The following is a 22,043-nucleotide window of genomic DNA, read 5'->3' on the forward strand; positions in this document are numbered from 1 at the left end:
TTACCAGACGGATTCCTAGGATGGAAGGACGAACATATAAAGAGTGATTGAATCAGTTAGGACTACATTCACTGGAGTTTAAAAGAATGAGGGGGGAGCCAAAGGGAAACCTATAAAATTCTGATCGAACTAGAGAGGGTGAACGCAGGATGGTCCTGATGTCTGGGGAATTCTGAATCATGGGTCACAGGCTAAGGGTATGGAATAGGCCATTTATGAAGAGAAATTTATTCACCCAAACAGTGGTGAGCCTGTGGAATTCTGCACCTTGAAAAGCAGTCAAGACCAAAATATTGACAGTTTTCAAGGATATAGATATAGTTCTTAAAGGGATGAAAGGGTATAATGAGAAAGCAGGAATAGGTATTGGAGCTAGATGATCAACCATGATCATATTGAATGCTAAAGCAGACTTGAAAGACTGATCCTAGTTCCTTTGTTGTAAGGCAAAGCTTTGCCTTATTGCCACTATAGGCCTCTTGTTGCACTGGTAGTGCCCCTATCTCAGTCCAAAGCCCAGGTTCAAGTCCTACCTGCTCCAGAGATGTGTCATAACACATCTGACCAGGTTGATGAAAAATAACATGCCCACCATTGACACCTCATTGAGAGTGTTAGCAGGACTTAGTCAGCATAAAGATAAATTTGCTGTCATCTTCCTCTTTATTTTGGTGCACTTGGTCTCACTTAGTAGAGAAAACCACTAGGTAACCTAACAAGAGGTCCTTCTCTTAAATAAGGCATCATTTATTGCATGAGAGTAATCAGGTACAAGTTAGACTAGTACAATTAAAAGTTCCTGTGCTGCTGTGGTAGTGCCCCTACCTGAGTCAAAAGCCTGGGTTCAAGTCCCACCTGTTCAATAAGTGTGTTCTAATACATCAACAGGTTAATTTGAAAAGCACCTGCATTGGTATAATGAACACTGTTAGTCATTGGAACAGAAGACCTGAATGCTATCTTTTTTGAGAGCTGTTATCCCTCAACCAATGCCCTTAAGACATTAGGTGAAATTTTGTACACAACATTAACCCTTTCAGTACCAAACACTTCATTTAGCAAAAACCATTCTGCATAAAACTGTTTCCTAATGTCACTTAATTCATTTGTCAATCACCTCAAATTGATGTCCTTTGGTTCTTGGCCATCAGGAACAATTTATCTACCTACTCAACCACCAGATTTGAAGGAAATTGTGAAGGCACCATTGTTGGTACTCCTCCAGTGCTTTGAGGCACCCACAGTAGTTGCCCAAAAAAAAACCAAAGCACACAGAACCACTGCTGCCAAGTAAAATACAAAACTATTTGTCCTGTTTGCAATACTGGTCCTTATTTTTCTGGCTCAGGCTAAGTTGCACAATACAGGTATTGTGTCTTAGTTGAGGGTCACCATGAAATGGAAAATAATCCACATTTTCCAAAATCACAGTTAGTCTTAATCACAAGGAATAGTGGTGAGGTGTTATGGTTGAAAAATTTGTTTTCCCCAATTGTATATTGAAAGACCAATTTTCTCATGCTTTCAAGAATTTTACAATTACCTAGTGCTTCATATAACAGATCAAAAACCAAGTGGAGAGATTTTGATTTTGGATGATGGTTGTGTGGGTTGAATAGTTTTCTGTCAGCTCTACATTGTTTGGAGGTGAGGTACAGCAGAGGAGTGCAGAGATTTGGCACAGTTACAGCATTTTTTGACGAATCTTCATGGAAGATTGCAGTAGTCCTGTTGAATATCAGAGCTTAGAGATTATTGGAGAATGGTGATAAATCAGAGGGCCAAGTTTTGATAAATAGTTCTTGTTCACCCCTAATTGTCATAGAAAAGGAGCAATGAGTCACTTTGAACTGCAACATGTGGTGTTACACCTAGAGTAGCTTTGCATGCAAAGTTCCAGGCTCTGAATTAGGACAGTGCAGAAATGGTGATATAGTTCCGATTATACATAGGCTTCAGGATCCTGGAGCAACCTTAGTGACATTAGAGCTGCACATTACTGAAACATGCAATGGGTAGGGTTGGACCAGACAATACTACAGTAGAACACTACAAAATGACAAGTCTTGACAGTTCAAACAGATTAGGTAAGGACTAATAACATCAGAGTTTAGTGTATCAAATGATCGGTGTATAGCAGTATTTAATATTAAAATGCAAGCATTAGTTTGACATTCAAGGCCGAAAACTTTTGGCTTTTCCTCAACATATGTCTTGACCCCAAACTCAGTATGGCATTAGATCACAAGAGTTCCAAGACAGAACAGTGAGACACTTGGAGGGTAACTTGTAATGGTGTTCATGTTCCCAAAGCACAGGAGTTATTTTGCAATATCTTCAATTTTCCTAGAACCACTCAGCTTCCACAAAAAGCTTAATGCAAGCTAAACTAGAATAGTGAGATGGACCATTTGTCATTGAGTCAATCTTTTAAAGTTGAAATCCAATTTATTGATTCAATAATACTGGAGTTCACATGTGCCTGAAGATAGTTAGTAATAATTGGCAACCTATGTAGTAAAGAAAGTTGCCTATAAAGTGCTTGGGACATTTCTTGGTGCCTTTTGCCACCTCAATGAGAAAGCTGGCTCAAGTTAGCTTTCTATAATCCCACTTGGCAATGCATGTGGGCTAATGATGAGCAAGTGGGAGCGAGTGGACTGGGGTGGACAAAATTAAAAGTCACAACACCAGGTTATTGCATGACACTGATCTTGTGCTATAAATTGTTCTTATGATTCTGCTTCACTAGCTACCTGACAAAAGAGCAGCACTCAAAAGCTAGTACTTCCAAATAAATCTTTTGGACTATAATCTGGTGTTGAGATTTTTAAACTGTGGATTTAAGCAGTGTTGCTGGAAGAAAGTTACCTTGTTACATGTGTATTGAGAACATTTTATAATGGACAGATGTGAATGTCACTGGAAGAGCATTTGTCCATGCCTAATTGCCACCGAGAAAGTAGCCACTTTGAATTGCTGACTTGTTAGAGCCAGTAGATTGCTTCTGTGTAAGACTCTTGTGACTGACAGTCAAGTGCACTTCATCTGAATTTAAACAGGAGACTATCTGGTGAAAAAAAAATTGAAGTTTGGAGTTCTAGCAGTTCTTGTTATCCAGTCTTGTTTAAACTTATGTCCAATTGTGACTTATACTTTACTACAGTAATTGTTGAGAACCACAGCAGAGCAATGCATGTCAAATAGATCCTGATCCCATCCAAGATGGAATTAGATGCTGCATGCCCCTTACTAATGTGACCAATCAATACTCCTCATGGCCAAGTTTCTTCTTTTAAAAAGAGTTGCTTGGTTATCCTGGTCCACCTGGTAGGTAAGGGTTTGTGCTATTCAGAATTTAGTGACGACATGTTTTTTAAAGTAGTAATTCCCACAGGGCAAGTCAAGAGTCACATTGCTGTGGATATCCAAATATCAAAACCAGAAGAGTGGGATAAAACAAAATAAAACTACTTGAAAACATTTTAAGAGTGAACAGCACCCTAAACAGAAATAAATTTGAAAGTTTTACATTTTGTATAAAATATTCAAACTTTTATTATTAACTTAGTAATACACAATATATTAATTACTACTGCAACTCTGACAGACAAGGTTATGATTTCCTCAACACATTGAAAAAATATTGAATAAAAATGGCTGGATGACTCTTGTTAAACTGAGCGAGGACCTTCTTTTTCTCTTTGGCAGACAGCTTGGGGTTTTCATCAATAGTTTGAAGCAGCAATAAAAGTTCTTCCCTAGTGGTCTTCCACATGTTTCTTTCACATGCAGCACGAGTAAGTCTTTCACAGTAAGTGTGGCCTAAAGAGAAGCCAGGAAATTACAGAAGACTCCTTAGCAGGGACAGAACTTGTCAAGTTCAAGACATCAACCAAAATAATCAGTTTTATACAGTATCTTTCAAAATAGTTGCCAAAGTTTCTATCTGAACTTAAATCTCAATAAATTTTAAAATCATAAGTACAGAAACCAGTAATCCTCAAATTTTTGATGGATGTTTTATTTCAAAGCCCTCCAATTGGTTTGCCACCTGAATTTTTAAAACTGCAATACCACCTCTTACTGAAAGATGTATCTCAGACCCATGAAATATACATGCCCAATGTGTCTGAACTTTAAAAAGTTAGGTATATTCACAATAATGTATTGGATATTTGACAGCTGTAATTTGTTTGGACAAATTGATGCAAATTTAGCTGCTTTTACACTTTTAAAGTCACTCCAATGCTACCAGCTTCTGGCATACAGACCTCACTATCCTAATCCCTTTAGGCCAGATAAACTTGTGCTCACAATGACTGAAGCTCAAGTTCTAAAAATAAAATCCCAAGTTAACTTGATCAAAAAGACTGAAAGTTGAACCTACTCTGAAAGCATGAAACTCCTAGCTTTGCCAAGTTTAGTCTAGAACTAGAGGTAGGTAGTAAGTCAGCTTGTCATTTAGACTTACCTAATCAAGACATTTATCCAGTTTCTCCTTAATAAAATCAATACCTTGAATCTTAACTACTTCTAATAGCAAGCTCCATATTTAAACCACTGTAGGTGATAGATGAAGAAATCTCACCAATTTCCAAATGAATTGTTGAATTAACTCAATCATTTATATTCATAGATCCCTAGCTTTGGGGTTTGACATACTTTCCTAGGCCATCTCCTACTAACACTCAAGTGGAAGAGTTTATTTGGCCTCAGCTTTAACCATGCATTAAACTGAAGTAAACAAAAAACCTTAAAACATCTGTATAATCTTCTGCAGGAATTAGTGTAAATTTTCAATTTTGTATTTAATGGATGTGAATATCACTGGCTAAGCTATCAGTTATTACCCATCCTCAACTCAAATTTTCACCATGCGCTATGGTGGGATTTGAACCAGTGTTGCCAGAACACGAACCGAGGTATTTTGATTACTAGTCTAGTGACATTACTACTAGAATATCACTTCTCCACTTTCCATGCTGCAGCTCATTTATTAGTCTGTGGTCAAGTATCAGACCATTAACAAAAGGTAATGCAAGACAAGATGGCACTTTAATACAAGAGATGATAGATCTGCACATATCTTCAACCACAAACAACAAGCCTATTCCTTGCACTTCATTCTTCAAGATCCAATTTTGATCTTTTTTTCCCCAAAATTGATGTTAACAGCACAAGAGTGGAAGACTCCAATTCAGATTTCCCACCTGATTTTGAGAACCTTATCAGCACATCCTCATGAGAATAGAATTACAGGCAGCAAGTATTGGGTTTGAACGTTATTACATCTGAATTCCAGCTGCCATTTACAGTAAAGAGGAACAATAGTTTAGTCATCAAATGTGAACCAAAACATTAAGAGGCAACATATGGGAACTGTCTGCTGTACAAATGTGCACTTAAGATTGGTGCTAATCACTACTTGAGGTAACAGCAAAGTTACTCATACCAATTAGCTGTCACTTACCTGTGTGAAGGTCTGGATCTCCACCACGTTGAACAAACATCAGTTTCTCACTCACCATTTTGTGCAATGATCCTGGGACCTGATCAGATATTTTAAAGTGAAGAATAATACTGGTTTTATGAAAATGACTATTGCAGTCAGAAGTGCATGTAGTCTTTCTGTATTTTTGCTCTACTGTACACCTTTTCCCTACATTTGAGGCAAAAAAAAGTGTTTTAGATTCAAACCCAGAAAAAAACAGTTCACATTAAGTTCAAGTGGCTTCTTGCTTTTTCAGAATGCTTCCACTGAACCTTGGTCAGCAGTAGCTGGAGGCAAGTTAGCAACAGACTGTCAGGACCAATGCCAGATCAAAGTCTGAATACTTTAGGTTTTGGAAGGAAGGGGGACACTACAGCTGGATAGAAATTCCAAGTTTTCAGCCAAAAAGTCAGTTTAAATTGCCCTTCACCCCAACTGAAAAAAATCAGTTTGGTCATAATTTGACAAAGTCAAGTGGTTATTGCTGTTGACATTGATGTTATTGTACTATTTTGTACATATTTAATGTAATGTATCAGGCATCTATAAAGAAAGCATTTGAAATGCTTCCAGATCTTTTGCATAAATACAAGATGTAAATTTTCATGTTTTCTCAGAATTAAGGAAAAAGTATCATATTTAAAAAGTGACAACTACAATTTAGCATTGTTAGATTAACAAAGTAGATCCTCTCCCTTTAGACATTCACCTGCATGAAATCCGGAATGAATTAAGCCCAAAGTTTATAATCACTCTGCTCTTACACAAGCGTGTAATACAAATTCCTGAAATGGGAGGGCTGTCATACATGACAAAAACCAACAAGCAGCTTGACACCATCCAGGACAAAGCAGCCCACTTGATTGGCACAATATCCACAAAACATCCACTCACTAGCAATGTACTACTCAAAGGATGCACTGCAGAAATTCAAAAATCCTGAGAGTTCCTTCCAAACCCATGACCACCTCCATCTTGGAGGGTGGCAACAGATGCACATGAACACCATCACCTGAAAGTTCTCCTCTAAGCCACTCACCACCCTCACTTGGAAATCAATCACCATTCCTTCACCGTCACTGGGTCAAAAATCTTGGGATTCCCACCTTAACATTAAACTGCTGTAGTCCATGTGCTGTGTGTAGATTCAAAGTGACAGCTCACCACCACTTTCAAGGGCAACTGGGGATGAACAATAAAATGACAAACCGTCCAGTGACACCATGAAGTAGAATTGGCCCATATTCTCTGGGGTTAGAGGTGATTATTGCACAAGTCTCAAGGGCACTCTAAGACAGCTGATGCTCTAGAATAAAAAGGTCTTGATTTCACTATTCAGAGTCAGTTGGATAGACTGACTTGCAGATTGTCTGTCAGCCAACTACATTTACAATATCCTTGCTATCTAAGCAAGCACACAACCTCGAGTGGGAGGACTATTATAGTGCAGTACTAGTATCGGTGTCTGGCCAGGAGGTCCAGGTTCATGTCCCACCAGTCCCAGAGCTGTACCAAATGTCTAAATAGTTGGATTAATATTATAACCCAGATTATACATGCAAATCAGATGTCATTAGTGAACATTAATAAACATCTATGCATCTGACTCAATAAAGAAACAGACTGTCTCATGTTAATGTAGAAAACCACCAGCAAATCTGCAGTCTCATTAAAGTATAAATGAGGTGCTGTACATGGTAGGTGCTGAGAGACTTCTTCCTTTGGCAAGTTAGACCAATAGAGATCAGTGTCACAGGATAAAGAATCAGCCATTTAGAACATGATCAATTGCTTTACTTAGGGAGTTTTAAATCTTTAGAATGTTTCTAACCCTGTTTTATATAGTCATGAAATATACAAGTTGATATTGAAAGATTATTGGGTTCAATGGGAGTCAAGGAACAAGTCCATAGTGGCAAAATAGAATTGTTATAGAAGTTTAGCCACATTTTATTAACAACATAACAGCTCAGAAGGGCTGAATGGCTAAGCCATGATCTTATTTATGTTATTACCTTAAATACATCTTTCTGATGATCAAGCAGGAACAAAACCAAGAGATCAGCTTTCCCTTTTGGAAGGTTCTTATTAGAAACAATGGCTTTACCAAAAGTCCTCTTCATCACAATTCGACCTTCAACCTGGGGAAGAAAAAAAAAATATTGTTACTACTCACAACGAACAAAGAACAAAGAACAATATCCTTGCTATCTAAGCAAGCACACAACCTCGAGTGGGAGGACGATTATAATGCAGTACTAGTATCGGTGTCTGGCCAGGAGGTCCAGGTTCATGTCCCACCAGTCCCAGAGCTGTACCAAATGTCTAAATAGTTGGATTATTATAACCCAGATTATACATGCAAATCAGATGTCATTAGTGAACATTATTAATAAACATCTATGCATCTGATGTTCCTGTGCTGTAAAGGAACAGGCCCTTTGGCCCTCCAAGCCTGCACCGATCCAGATCCTCTATCTAAACCTATCACATTTTCTAAGATTCTGTATCCCTTTGCTCCCTGCCCACTCATGTATCTGTCTAGATGCATCTTAAATGATGCAAATCATTCCCACCTCTACTACCTCCACTGGCAATGCATTCCAGGCCCCCACCACCTCTGCATAAAGAACCTTCCAGCATATCTCCCCTAAACCTTTCCCCTCTCACTTTGAACTCATGACCCCTAGTAATTCAGTTCTGCACTCGAGGGAAAAGCTTCTTGCTATCCATCCTGTCTATACCTCATGATTTTGTAGGCCTCAAATCAGGTCCCCCCTCCCTCAACCTCAGTCTTTCGAATGAAAATAATCCTAATCTATTTAACCTCTTCATAGAGAGCATCCTCCATAGCAGGCAACATCCTGGTGAACCTACCTGCACCCCCTCTTTTTGATGAAGGGCTTTTGCCCAAAACATCAATTTGCCTTCTCTTCGAATGCTGCCTGACCTGCTGTGCTTTTCCAGCACCACTCTAATCTAGATCCTCTCCAAAGCATCCACATCCTTTTGGTAATGTGGTGACCAGAACCATATAAAGTATTCCAAATGCAGCCAGACTAGAGTCTAACTGTAATATGACCTACCTCTTGTATTCAATACCCTGTCTGATAAAGGAAGGCATGCCATATGCCTTCTTGACCACTTTACTGACCTGTTGCCAACTTCAGGGAACAATGGACCTGAACACCAAGATCTGTCAATTTTCCCCAGGACTTTTCCATTTACTGTATTGGATTGAATCTTCCAAAATGCATCACCTTGCATTTGTGAGGATCGAACACTGCCATTTCTCTGCCCATCTCTCCAATCTTATCTATATTCTGCTGTATTCTGACAGGCCCCTTCACTATTTGCTACTCCACCGATCTAGGTCACCATTTTGAGAAACTCCCTTCCACTACTGTCTCTTGCTGCCCAGCCAGTTCTCTATTCATCTAGCTAGAACAGCCTGGACCCCATGCAACTTCACCTTCATCAGCCTACCATGGGGAACCTTATACATGGACTTTAAGGCATTTGTATGACATCTACAGCCCTTCCCCCCAATCAACTTAGTCACCTCCTCAAAGAATTCTACTGGTTTTAAGTCATGACCTTCCCTGCACAAAACCATGCTGCCCATTATTGATAAGCCCATTTCCTTCCAAATGGGAATAGATTCTATCCCTCAGTATTTTCTCTAGCAGCTTCCCTACCAATGACAGACTCACCAGTCTATTACCTGGAGTATCCTGCTACTCTTCTTAAACAAGGGGACAACATTAACAATTCTCCAGTTCTCTAGGACCTCACCCATTATCAAGGATGCTGCAAAGATCTGTTAAAGCCCAGCTATTTCCCCTCTTGCTTCCCTCAGTATACTGGTGATAGATCCTATCCAGACCTGGGCACTTGTCCACCTTATTGCCTTTTAGAATACCCAGAACTTCCTCCCTCCTTCTGCCAACTTGATGTAGAGTACTCAACAAGCATCCCTAACCTCAAAATCCATGTCCCTCTCCTTGGTAAATACCAATGCAAAATCTCACCTATTTTCTGACTCCACACAACTTTCCTCCTTGTCCTCGAGTGACCTAACCCTTTCTCTAGTTACCCTCTTGCTCCTTATATGAAAGGCAGGCTTTGGAATTTTCCTTAACCCTGCTTGCTAAGCATATCTTATGACCCCTTTTGGCCCTCTTAATTCCTCATTTCAGATCGGTCCTACTTTCCTGATACTCTTCAAAAGCTTTGTCTTCAGTAGCCTAGACCTTATGTATGCATCTTTTCCTCTTAGCCAGTCTCAATTTCACCTGTCATCCATGATTCCCTAATCTTGTCATTTCTATCCCTCATTTTCACAGGAACATCTCTAAGTTCTAATCAACCTCTTTTAAAAAAAAGTCTCCCACATGTCAAACGTGGACTTCCCTTCAAACAACTGCTCCCAATCTACATCCCCCAGTAGCTGATGAATTTTGGTATGGTTGGCCTTCCCCCAACTTAGCACTTCCTTTAGGACCACTTTTTTTTTTTTTTTTTTTAAAAGAATACTCATGGACACTTATGAAATTGTGGTCACTATTCCCAAAGTAATCCTGTACTGAAACATCAACCTGGCTGGGCTCATTTCCCAACACCAGGCCCAGTATGGCCCCTTCCCAAGTTGGGCTGTTGACATACTGCTCTAGAAAACCGTCCTGGATGCTCCTTACAAATTCTGCTCCATTCAGATCTAACATTAAGTGAATTAAAATCTCCTAACACCACCCTGATGCTCCTACATCTTTCAATGTAGAGTTTACATATTTGCACCTCTACCTCACGCTCACTGTTGAGGCATGTAGTATAGCCCCAACATTGTTGCCATACCCTTCCTATTTCTGAGCTCTGCCCATATTGCCTCACTGCTAGAGTCTTCCATAGTGCCATTCTTCAGCACAGCAGTGATTTTTTTGACCAGTAATGCAACTCCTCTACCCCTTTTACCTCCCTCTCTATCCCACCTGAAGCGTCAATATCCTGGGACATGTAGCTGCCAATCATGCCCTTCCCTCAACCAAGTCTCAGTAATAGCAATATCATGCTCCCAGATACTAATCCAAGCCATAAGTTCATCCACCTTACCTACTATACTTGTTGCATTAGAAAAAAATGCACCTCAGACCACCAGTCCCTGTTAATCATTTGCTCCCTGCCTCTTCCCCTTAGTCACACTGATTTCATTTAGTTGCTTACAGGCTTTAGTTACTGCTTCCTTACTGTCATCTAACCTCATTTCGTTCTCAACCCCCGCCACATTAGTTTAAACCCTCCCCAACATTAGCAAAAGCATCTCAAGGATGTTGGTTCCAGTCGAGCCCAGGTGGAGACCATCCAATTTGTAATAGTCCCACCTCCTCCAGAAACGGTCCCAATGTCCCAAAAATCTGAACCCCTCCCTCCTGCACCCCCTCTCAAGCCACACATTCATCCTGCTTATTCTATCATTCTTACTGACTAGCACATGGCACTGGTAGCAATCCTGAGATTGCCTGTGATGTCACCTATGACATCATGAAATTATGAACTCTTCCAGATAGTTTCTGGAGTTACAGAAGTGACTAGTGGTTTTTTTTAAAAATCCAGAAGTCCATAAAATTGAATAAGACTATTAAAATGTTAATCCCTTAAAGGGGACACACATACCCCTTTCTGTAAGGTAACAGATGTAGGCTGTGCAGCAACAGCCATGAAATTCAATAATCTCCTTAGCTCTTCCCGATTCCTGGAATCCATAAGCTTTAGACACAGTTGTGTTGCTTCCAGTGCTGGTTCGGACTTTCCATTTACTGCAAAACAAAAAAGCAAATGTATTAAAGTGTACAACTCCAGTAAATTGAAGAGCAAGATCCCAGTCCACAATTTCTGTCAAAGACAGTATGGGTACCATGATTTGCCTCCACATCTACTGGCCAGATGCAAAAGCTCAGCCAGAGTTTCAGCCACTATTTTTGGGATCACAGGAAAAACAGTTAGCCATAAAACATGTCCATTTTACCACTGATTTTGATCACAGCTGATCTTAATCTCAACTCCATCTATCCACCTTCGTTTCATTCTTCTCAAAACATCAGCCTGAAATTTAAAGAGTCACCCAAAAGGGTGATCCTTTAACAGTAAGATTTAGCTGTCCCCCACCTCCACCTAAAACTGAATATAATCTTGGCACTGTTACAGACCAGACTAAAACCCAAAACAAAAGACTATCAAGATCCTAACTTTTTATTTAAATGCAAGTGTAAGGCATTGTGTTCCAGATGCAATTTGATTGGTCAAACTACTAGGCTTTAAGTAAAGCACTATGCTTGCACTACAATTAAAATAGACAAAATTAAAAAATTGGCTTAACTAACTCAAAATACTTAAAGTAATATACATCAATTACTGATTAGCTGTTCGAGTAACTTAGAGTCAGTTGTACAGCATGGAAACAGACCCTTCAGTCCAACACATCCATGCTGACCAGATATCCCAACCCAATCTAGTCCCACCTGCCAGCACCCAGCCCATATCCCTCCAAACCCTTCCTATTCATATACCCATTCAAATGCCTCTTAAAATGTTGCAATTGTACCAGCCTCAACCACATCCTCTGGCAGCTCATTCCATACACAAACCATCCTCTGAAAAAGTTGCCCCATAGGTCTCATCTTTCCCCTCTCATCCTAACCCTATGCCCCCTAGTTCTGGACTCCCTACCCCAGGGAAAAAAGACTGTATATTTACCTTATCCATGCCCCTTAATTTTGTAAACCTTTATAAGGTCACCCCTCAGCCTCCGATGCTCCTGGAAAAACAGCCCCAGCCTGTTCAGCCTCTCCCTATAGCTCAAATCCTCCAACCCTGGCATCATCCTTGTAAACCTTTTCAGAATCCTTTCAAGTTTCACAACATCTTTCACAACTTCTTCCAAAATTCCAGCCTCAAGCTTAAAGCAAAACCTGCAAACACTAGATCTGAGCACTTGACTCCACCCACTCATGATTGTCTACTTGAAAACGAAACCAAAAAGTTAGCTACACTGCTATGCACAGAACAAACACCACCTCCAGGTTTACAACACTTGCTTTCCAGACAAACAGGACAGAACAAAATCCTTCTTAAAAAGGCATATTGTCACAGTACATCCTCAATGTGGTAGTGGGCAAAATAAAAAATACCCAGATTTATAGAAACTTCAGCAAGGAAGCAATGCCACCACAAATAAAATTCTTAACAGAAGACTGCAATTTATTGATGATATGTTCTATAGTAAAGCCCACTGTTTGAATTGCCCTGGTTGTAGTTAGAGTTCTTTATTTGGAAGACAAACCTCATTTTAAAATATCAACTGAAAATACTTTTAAACTTCCAAAGGAAAAAAGTTGATCCATTGTTCTCGTACATAGAACAATGTTTTACTGTTATTTGTTGACAGCACCCTCGAAAAATTGAAGACACCCCCTCCCCCCCTCAATCCAATGATTGCATTAGAATGCCACTTTAAAAAAAAGTGAACAAAGCATTAGTGAGAAAAGCAGCAATATTAATTAGAATGGGGGCATACAAAGCTACACCATTGACAAACAGCTTCAGTCAACTAGAACTGAGATTAGCCTTGTTTCTCTGCTGTAAGTTATAAAAATGCTTTCAATTAAAAAGGGAGGATGGATGGTTTGTTTTTAATTAAAAATACCCAACATTGAACAGAAAGGTTAAAAGTCAATGGTAGCATTCAGCCTCAGTCTTGTGTAAAAGAAAGTCTTTGGTTGAGAATCAGAATATGTATTTACACAGGATACCCCCAAAATTGTTTAAAATCTGATACTTTAACATCTATTAACATTATGAAAGACCATTTACACTACAATCCCACAAATAGTACTGGTGATAATTTAGAGAGAAATTTAACATTAGAAACTCCAAATATTTCCATAGGAATATTTATATCCACCTGATCAGACAGGGGTGGATGGTCAAATGTCAATTTAAAAATCAGTCTCAATACTTGGCTGAAGTCACAACCTAGATTACGCACTCAAATCCTAGTGACCAGCACTAGTAAAGATTAAAAATCTAAACTGGAGTATAACAATGTGGCTTGCAATTGTAACTTGAGGTTAAGGGGTAGAGTGTGTCAAGGATATTTTTCCTAACAAAAATAATAGAGATCAGTATCTAGAGTGTAAAGTTATCTAATTAAGAAAGGATGTGATGACAAGCTGACCCAGGGAACCAGAGAGTAAGTGAACAAGAGAAAGTTCATGAAATTAAATTTAAAAGTGGATCATAAAGGGCTGGATAGTAAGTAGGCCAAAATTGGTAAATAAAAAAGGAGACAAAATTCAGATTAATTGATAAAGGATGGCAGATTAAAATACAGAACAGCAATTATTTATTTTTTCACTCAAATGGTTAAAATCTTTGAACACAAAAAAGGTTGGTTTGTTTCCACTTGATAGCAAGTTGTTCACAGCAAGAAAGTAGAATACTTTTTTAAAAACAGGTTAATTTGCCAAAAGTGGCTTCTGAAAATTATTGGATAAATGCTAAGTGACTGGAGTGAATAACTCCATTGAAGACTCCTGAAATTAGCTTTAGATTGCAAAGCACATTCAAGATAAGGGTTCATGATGTTGCAACTCAGACATTTTCTATTAAAGTCTTCAAGCACCACCAAAATCAGCCACAAAAGGCAATAAAATTGGCTTCATGCTGCCCCAATCCTATGGCACCCACCCTAGAGACATCAGCTTTAATGCCAACAACAGTCTGTGGCCACACAAAGATTAGATTAGATTCCCTACAGTATGGAAACAAATCCTTTGGCCCAACAAGTCCATACCAACCCTCCGAAGAGTAACCCACACAGACCCATTTCCCTCTGACTAAATGCACCTAACACTATGGTCAATGTAGCATGGCCAATTCACCTAACCTGCACGTCTTTGAAGTGAGAGGAAACTGGAGCATCCAGAGGAAACCCATGCAGACACGGGGAGATTTAGTACTTACAGGTCCATATTTAGAAGTGGAATAAACTGGTCAAGATCTTTGTTATAGAGTCACTCATTCATCTTGATTACAAAGAACCTCAGATGTACAGCATGGAAACAGACCCATCGGTCCAACTCATCCAGGCTGACCAGATATCCTAAATTAATCTAATCCCATTAGCTTGCATTTGGACCATATCCCTCTAAACCCTTCCTAATCATGTACCCATCTTAGTGCCTTTTAAATAAAATATTGTAATTGAACCAGATTCCATCAATTCCACAGGTAGCTCATTCCCCACACACCACCCTCTGAAAAAAGTCACGCAAGGTCCCTTTTAAAACCTTTCCCTTCTCACCTTAAAACATATGCCCTCTAGTTCTGGACTCCCTACCGCAGGGAAAAGACTGGTCTATGTCCTTCATGATTTTATAACTTAGGATCCCCTGAGATAAAGAGTTAATTTGCACTGATCTGCAGGAAATTGGATATCCTGAGGATAGAGTGGGATGCCTCTGAATTAGATTGTAAGGAATTTACATTCCCATCTCTTGGCAAAGTCATTTGCATGGCCATTTCCTAGTTATTCAAGAGCCATTTATATTGTCTACTTACATTTTCATCCCCAGAAATAAAAAACATTATAGTTGAAATTCTGACTACTCCCTATAGTTAAAATACAATTCACACCAGATTTATCCATTAAGGGATGATTTGCATTACACTGTCTAGAGGTGAGGTGATCACTGCGTTGCACGAGTAGCATGTGACTGAGTCATCTCGTGTGCATTACTGACTGATGTAAAGATTTTGTATAAGGAAAAGGACTGTTTCCTTTGTTCAGAGCACTTCCCTGGGACGTGCCTCACAAGCATGTTAAGGAGTGTTCAGGGTTTCTCCAATGCTTGTTCTGTACTGTGCTTAAAATTTTGTTTGTTCACAGAAGTTGACATATTGCAGTTGCATCAAATGCATAAGAGCCTCAATTAAAAAAAAACTTAACACCCCCTCAGCCTCTGAAGCTCCAGGGAAAAAACAGCCCCAGTCTATTCAGCCTCTTCCCAATAAGCTCAAATCCCAGTGATTGAAAGTAAAATAATGCAGTTTCTTCTAGTCAAGTTTAGAAAAGTTTGGAACTGGGAAAAATGTCAAGGCTGATTTTTGCATAGAAATATTACAAATTTAATTCTGCAAGCCCCTTGTTTTACAGTTTGGATAAACATGTTAAACAATTAACTTGTTAATGCTATAACGAAACATTAGAATTGAATAGATGAGGACACTGATCTTCTACCCGAGATCGCAATTGAAATCTGACCAAATATTTAATTTTTTTGGAATAGTGTGCAATTCTGGTCTCCCTACTAGAAGGATGTTGTGAAACTTTAAAGGGGTTCAGAAATGATAAGGATGTTGCCAGCTTTGGAGGATGAGCGCTTTGGGGAAAGAGGTTGAATAGACTGGGGCTGTTTTTCCCTGGAGCTTCAGAGGCTGAGAGGATATTAAGTTTTTTTTCCCGAGGTTCTAACGCATTTGATGCAACTGTAACTTCTGTTACCAAGCAAAGGTTTGTTAAGCACAGTACAGAACAAGCTTTGGAGAAACTGGGTGTGTCCAGGGAAACTCCCAGAACAAAGGAAACAGTCCTTCCTTTATACATTAATTCCAGCATTCTTCAGTCTATGAAAGGAGGAAGACAAAAATTTCAGGTGAGCTGCCTTCAGCCATCAGCAAAAAGATGCACGATATAAAGAGGCCAATCTTTGACGAAGAGATTCTGCCACAAGTGCCAAACATGAAGCTTGCAAGCATCGAGAATTATCTATAATGGCTAGTCACTTACCAAACCTCTACCCATTGGTCAGGACAGTGCATGCCAGATATACATGGTGTTGGCATTTTCCTGTTATCAATTAGTGACTCCCAGTTGCAATAATCTGCATGTACAGCCTTCATGTCACATGTGGGTGTGCCTGATCAAAATTAATCTCACTGGCTGAGTACCAAGCATTCTTGAAGACTAAGTTGACCATGTTAAATGGCAATATGCGAGCTACTTCAGTTTCTTTTCTTCAAAAGATCAGGAGAGCAAGTGACAAAGCACTGGTACCAGTCTAGTGGATTGTAGGGAGTAACAGGTCATTACATACCAGGCAGGTTTAATGCCAGGCTTGTGGTCACTACTGCTCTTTCAAATTGCTTTCCCTTCCCCAGCAACTTTCAATAGCACAACAGGTCATAGGAGTTAGCAGGAATGGACTTTAAGCTCCTGAGCTTCTTTCACCATTCAATAATTTCACTGAACTGCATCAACTTTACTTTCAAGATCTACAGCATCGCTCCAGCCGTAAAAGACGTTTGGTTTGGTTAATGCAATCTTCTGCTTTTTATGAAAAAGTACTGGACTGAAAATCTTTGATCCAATTTCCCCCTGCAATATAATTTTAGGGAAGGCAGTGGCTTCTTGATAATACCACGAGTTACAGAGCAGGCCCTGAGGGGTACGGGCTTGAATCCCACCATGGAAAATGGTGGAAATTGAATTTAATAAATATCTGGAGTAAAGAGTGGCTTAATAGCAACTACTTTCAACTCCTGTTTAAAAACAGCACCTGGTTCACTAATATCCTTTAAGTAAATCTGCCCTGGTCTGAACTCCACATGACTCCAGACCTGCAGTTTGGTTGACTCAACCTTTTAGGCAATTACTGATGGGCAATAAATACTGGCCCAGCCAGCAATACCTATAGGCACCAAATTAGTGAAGGGCCAATTAGCCCTACTATTGGTATACTTTGTCAATTTCAGAGTTATGAACAGAATGTCTCCCTTCCCATAAAACAAAGTCAGAGTGGACTGATCCAAAGCAGAAAATAGCACTTTCCTACTTTCATTTTACTCCCTCTTATTGCAAAATGCCTCGACAACATGGACCAGAACTAATCAAATTGCTTGGGCATTGCTCAAATTGATATTTCAAAAAGGTATAAAATACTTTGGTTGTAGCTAATATCCTGTAGAGTATAGCAATCTAACCTGTTAAGATTTGTAACTTAATCAATCTGGGAACACTATTTAGGCTCAAAAATATACTGCATTTCAATAGTGTCTTACAATGCATCACAATTAACTATGTATTTCTGAAGTGCAATTGTAATGTAAGAGGTGCACCAGCTACCTTGAACAGCAACTTCCACAAACAATAGAGATCATACAGTCACAATGCAACAGACTCAGTCCAACCAAACAATCGTGAATTTGTTATTTTATAAAAACAATGCTTCCCATATGTTTTCACAAAGATTGAAAACGAGTCATGTTGGCCAGGTATAAGCAAGGGAATGACAGGGAACAGAGACAGGCAAGAACGTGGGATTATCAAATCAGTCATGACCTTATGGGGGTGCAGGCTCAAGTGGTCGGTCTACATCTCAGAATCCATAGGTTTGTAAAATACACAAACAGCCAAGTTTCTGGTATCAAGACTGACCAAGTTCCAAGCAATCGATTGTGTTATTCAGAGGCACAGACATTTCCGCAGCCAGCAGCGAAAAATCAAAGTTGTGTTGCCTCCCAGGGTCAAGGATGTCTCAGAGGGTGCAGAATGTTCTCAAAAGGGGAGAGGGACCAGCAGGAGATCATTGTATATGTTGGTACCAACAAAATAGGAAGAGATAAGGATGAGATTCTGAAAAAGGAGAAAAAAAAGTGTTAGGCAGGAATTTTAAAATGTCATCAAGAGTAGTAATATCTGGATTATTCCCAGTGCTCCAAGCTAGTAAGGGTAGGAATAGGAGGATAGAGCAGATGAATGAGTAGCTGAAGAGCTGGTGCAGGGGAGATGGATTCACATTTTTGGATCATTGGAATCTCTTCTGGGGTAGAAGTGACCTGTACAAGGACAACAGATTGCACCCGAATTGGAAGGGACTAATATACTAGCAGGGAGACTTGCTAGTGTTGCACGGGAGGATTTAAACTAGTAAGAAGGTGGGGTGGGACCCAGAGAGATAGTAAGGAAAGCGATCAATCTGAGCCTAGTACAGTTGAGAAAAAGAAGGTCAAACAGTCAGGGCAAGCAGGAAGAAAGCAGAGATGATGATAGGACTGAAATTAAGCTGCATTTATTTCAATGCAATAAGCCTAACAGGGAAGGCTGATGAACTCTGGCATGGTTAGAAACATGGGACCGGGATATCATAGCAATTACACCAAACGTGGCTCAGGGATGGACAGGACTGGCAGCTTAATGTTTCAGGATACAGAGGCCACAGGAAGGATAGAAAGGGAGGCAATGGAGATGGAATGGTGTTTTTGGTAAGGGATAGCATTACAGCTATACGGAGGGAGGATACTCCTAGAAACACATCCAGGGAAGTTATTTGGGTGAAACTGAGAAATAAGAAAGTGATGATCACCTTATTGGGATTTATTATAGACCCCCCAATAGTCAGCAGGAAATTGAGCAACAAATTTGTAAGGAGATCAGTTATCTGTAAGAATAATAGGTTTTAACTTGCCAAACAGATTGGGACTCCCATTGTGTTAAGGGTTTAGATGGAGAGGAATTTGTTAAGAGTGTACAAAATAATTGAGTCAGAATGTGGATGTACCTACTAGAAAAGGTGCAAAACTTGACCTACTCTTGGGAAATAAGGCAGGGCAAGTGACTGAGGTGTCAGTGGGGGAGCACTTTGGGGCCAACGACCATAATTCTATTAGTTTTAAAATAATGGAAAGGATAGAGCAGATCTAAAAGCTGAAGTTCTAAATTGGACAAAGGCCAATTTTGATAGTATTAAACAAGAACTTTCAAAAGCTGATTGGAGGCAGATGTTCGCAGGTAAAGGGATGGCTGGAAACTGGGAAGCCTTCAGAAAGGAGATAACGAGAGTCCAGAGACAGTACATTCCTGTAAGGGTGACAGGGAAGGCTGGTAGGTATAGATGACTAGAGAAATTGAGGGTTTGGTTAAGAAAAAGGAGGAAGCATATGTCAGGTACAGACCGAAGAGATCGAGTGAATCCTCGGAGTATAAAGACAGGAGTATACTTGAGGAAATCAGGAGGGCAAAATGGGGGCAGGAGATAGATTTGGCAAATAGGGTTAAGGAGAATCCAAAGGGTTTTTACAAATACATTAAGGACAAGAGGGTAACTAGGGAGAGAACAGGGCCCCTCAAAGATTAGCAAGTCAGTGTGTGTGGAACTGCAGGAGATGGGGGAAGATACTAAATGAGTATTTTGCATCAGTTTACACAGTGGAGAAGGACATGGAAGATAGAATGTGGGGAAATAGATGGTGATATTTTGAAAAAAATGTCCAAATTACAGAGGAGGATGTGCTGGATGTCTTGAAACGCATAAAGGTGCGTAAATCCCCAGGACCTAAATCAGGTGTACCCTAGAACTGTGGGAAGCTAGGAAGTGATTGCTGGGCTCCTTGCAAAGATATTTGTATTATTGATAGTCATAGGTGAGGTGCCAGAAGACTGGAGGTTGGCTAACATGGTGCCACTATTTAAGAAAGGTGGTAAGGACAAGCCAGGGAACTATAGACCAGTGGGTCTGATGTTGGTGGGCAAATTGTTGCAGGGAATCCTGAGGGACAGGATGTACATTTATTTGGAAAGGCAAGGACTGATTAGGGATAGTCAACATGGCTTTGTGCGTGGGAAACCATGTCTCAAACTTAATTTGAGTTTTTCAAAAAAGTAACAGAGGGGATTGATGAGGGCAGAACAGTAGACATGATCTATATGACTTCAGTAAGACATCCGACAAGGTTCCCCATGGCATACTGGTGAGCAAGGTTAGATCTAATGGAATACAGGGAGAACTAGCCATTTGGATACAGAACTGGCTCAAAAAGGTAGAAGACAGTGGTGGCGGAGGGTTGTTTTTCCAGATTGGAGACCGGTGACCAGTGGGGTACCACAGGGATCGGTGCTGGGTCCACTACTTTGCATGTAATGATTTGGATATGAACAAAGGAGGTATAGATAGTAAGTTTGCAGATGACACCAAAATCGGAGGTGCAGTGGACAGCGAAGGAGGTTACCTCAGATTACAATGGGATCTTGATCAGATGGGCCAGTGGGCTAAGTGGCAGTTAATTACGAGGTGCTGCATTTTGGGAAAGCAAATCATAGCAGGACTTATACACTTAATGGTAAGGTCCTAGGGAGTGTTGCTGAACAAAGACCTTGCAGCGCAGGTTCATAAATTCCATGAAAGTAGAGTTGCAAGTAGATAGGATAGTGAAGATGGCATTTGGTATGCTTTCCTTTATTGGTCAGAGTATTGAGTACAGGAGTTGGAAGGTCATGTTGCGGCTGTACAGGACATTGGTTAGGCCACTGTTGGAATACTGTGTGCAATTCGGATCTCCTTCCTATTGGAAAGATGCTGTGAAACTTGAAAGGGTTCAGAAAAGATTTACAAGGATGTTGCCAGGGTTGAAGGATTTGAGCTATGGGGAAGAGGCCGAATAGGCTGGGGCTGTTTTCCATGGAGCATTGGAGGCTGAGAGGTGACCTTGAGGTTTACAAAATCACGAGGAGCATGGATAGGATAAATAGAGAAAGTCTTTTCCTGGCAGATGGATGGGAGGAAAAAAGTCCAGAACTACAGCACATAGGTTAAGAGTGAGAGGGGAAATATATAAAAGGGACCCATGGGGCAACTTTTTCATGGAGGGTGGTATGTGTATGGAATGAGCTGCCACAGGAAGTGGAGGAGGCTGGTACAATTACATCATTTGTAAGGCATTTGGATAGGTATAAGGGCATGAAGGGATATGGGCCAAGTACTGGCAAATGGGACTAGATTAGGTTAGGATATCTGGTTGGCATGGACAAGTTGGACTAAAAAGGGTCTGTTTTTGTGCTGTACATCTCTATGACCTTAAGTCTTTGGAGTGAGACATTGATCCACATTCTGCTAACTCATGAGAATTCTGTCCATTGATCCATGGAACTACCCTCAGGGTAAACAAAGCTACTAATAAAGTTCTATCCTTGAAAGAGCTACCATAAGTAAAGGTCATGGCATGCGAGCGCGAGAGTGACTAAATGGTGAAAAGCATGGACAAATAAGCTAGTTACTTTTTCCAGTTCCAAAAATGTATTTTTCCACAAGACCATAAATCTTTAATCTTCCATTTTCACTAATGAAAGTATTAGCATCATGAAAATTGCTACTTAAGCAAATTCAAAGTAAAAAATCATTGTTGACCAGTTTAGTCTACGCATACAAGTTTCTTTTACATAGCATGTATTGTGGCAAGACAGCCTAGGCACTTAACTGGAACCATAGAATAGCACTGAATATGACTGTTCAGAACCCATATCTGTTTCAAGGGAAAGGGAATTCAGTTTATCCCAATCTCTCCATAACTGGTCTTTCAAAAAGAAATTAGATAAATGTTTGAAGAAAAATGACAATCTATTGAATCAGTTCCCACCACAAATGTCTTCCAAATGCTAACTACTTGTTGCACTGAAGTTCGTTACATCTGGTTTTTTCCTAGAAAAAAGGAAACCTGCACC

The 22,043-nt window shown here is 40.0% G+C and overlaps 1 protein-coding gene across 3 annotated transcripts in view; it reads right to left on the reverse strand.

Annotated features, from left to right (window-relative positions):
- Positions 1-3,547: 3,547 nt before the first annotated feature.
- The window catches only part of depdc7a (DEP domain containing 7, paralog a), a 53,295-nt gene continuing 34,799 nt past the window's right edge, over positions 3,548-22,043 (reverse strand). For 2 of the 3 annotated variants that reach the window (XM_043705524.2, XM_043705525.2), the window contains exons 6-9: positions 11,165-11,307; positions 7,510-7,635; positions 5,474-5,552; positions 3,548-3,825 (exon numbers count right to left, since the gene is read on the reverse strand). In XM_043705524.2, coding sequence (XP_043561459.2) covers positions 3,617-3,825; positions 5,474-5,552; positions 7,510-7,635; positions 11,165-11,307 — 557 coding nt within the window. In that variant the 3' untranslated portion in view covers positions 3,548-3,616. The remainder of the gene's footprint in view (positions 3,826-5,473; positions 5,553-7,509; positions 7,636-11,164; positions 11,308-22,043) is intronic. The other variant, XM_087996342.1, reaches the window with a different exon arrangement.

Source organism: Chiloscyllium plagiosum, unplaced genomic scaffold (assembly GCF_037043375.1).
Source record: "Chiloscyllium plagiosum isolate Xiang-an unplaced genomic scaffold, Cpla_swu_hap1 HiC_scaffold_18, whole genome shotgun sequence".
NCBI classification, from domain to species: Eukaryota; Metazoa; Chordata; class Chondrichthyes; order Orectolobiformes; family Hemiscylliidae; genus Chiloscyllium; species Chiloscyllium plagiosum.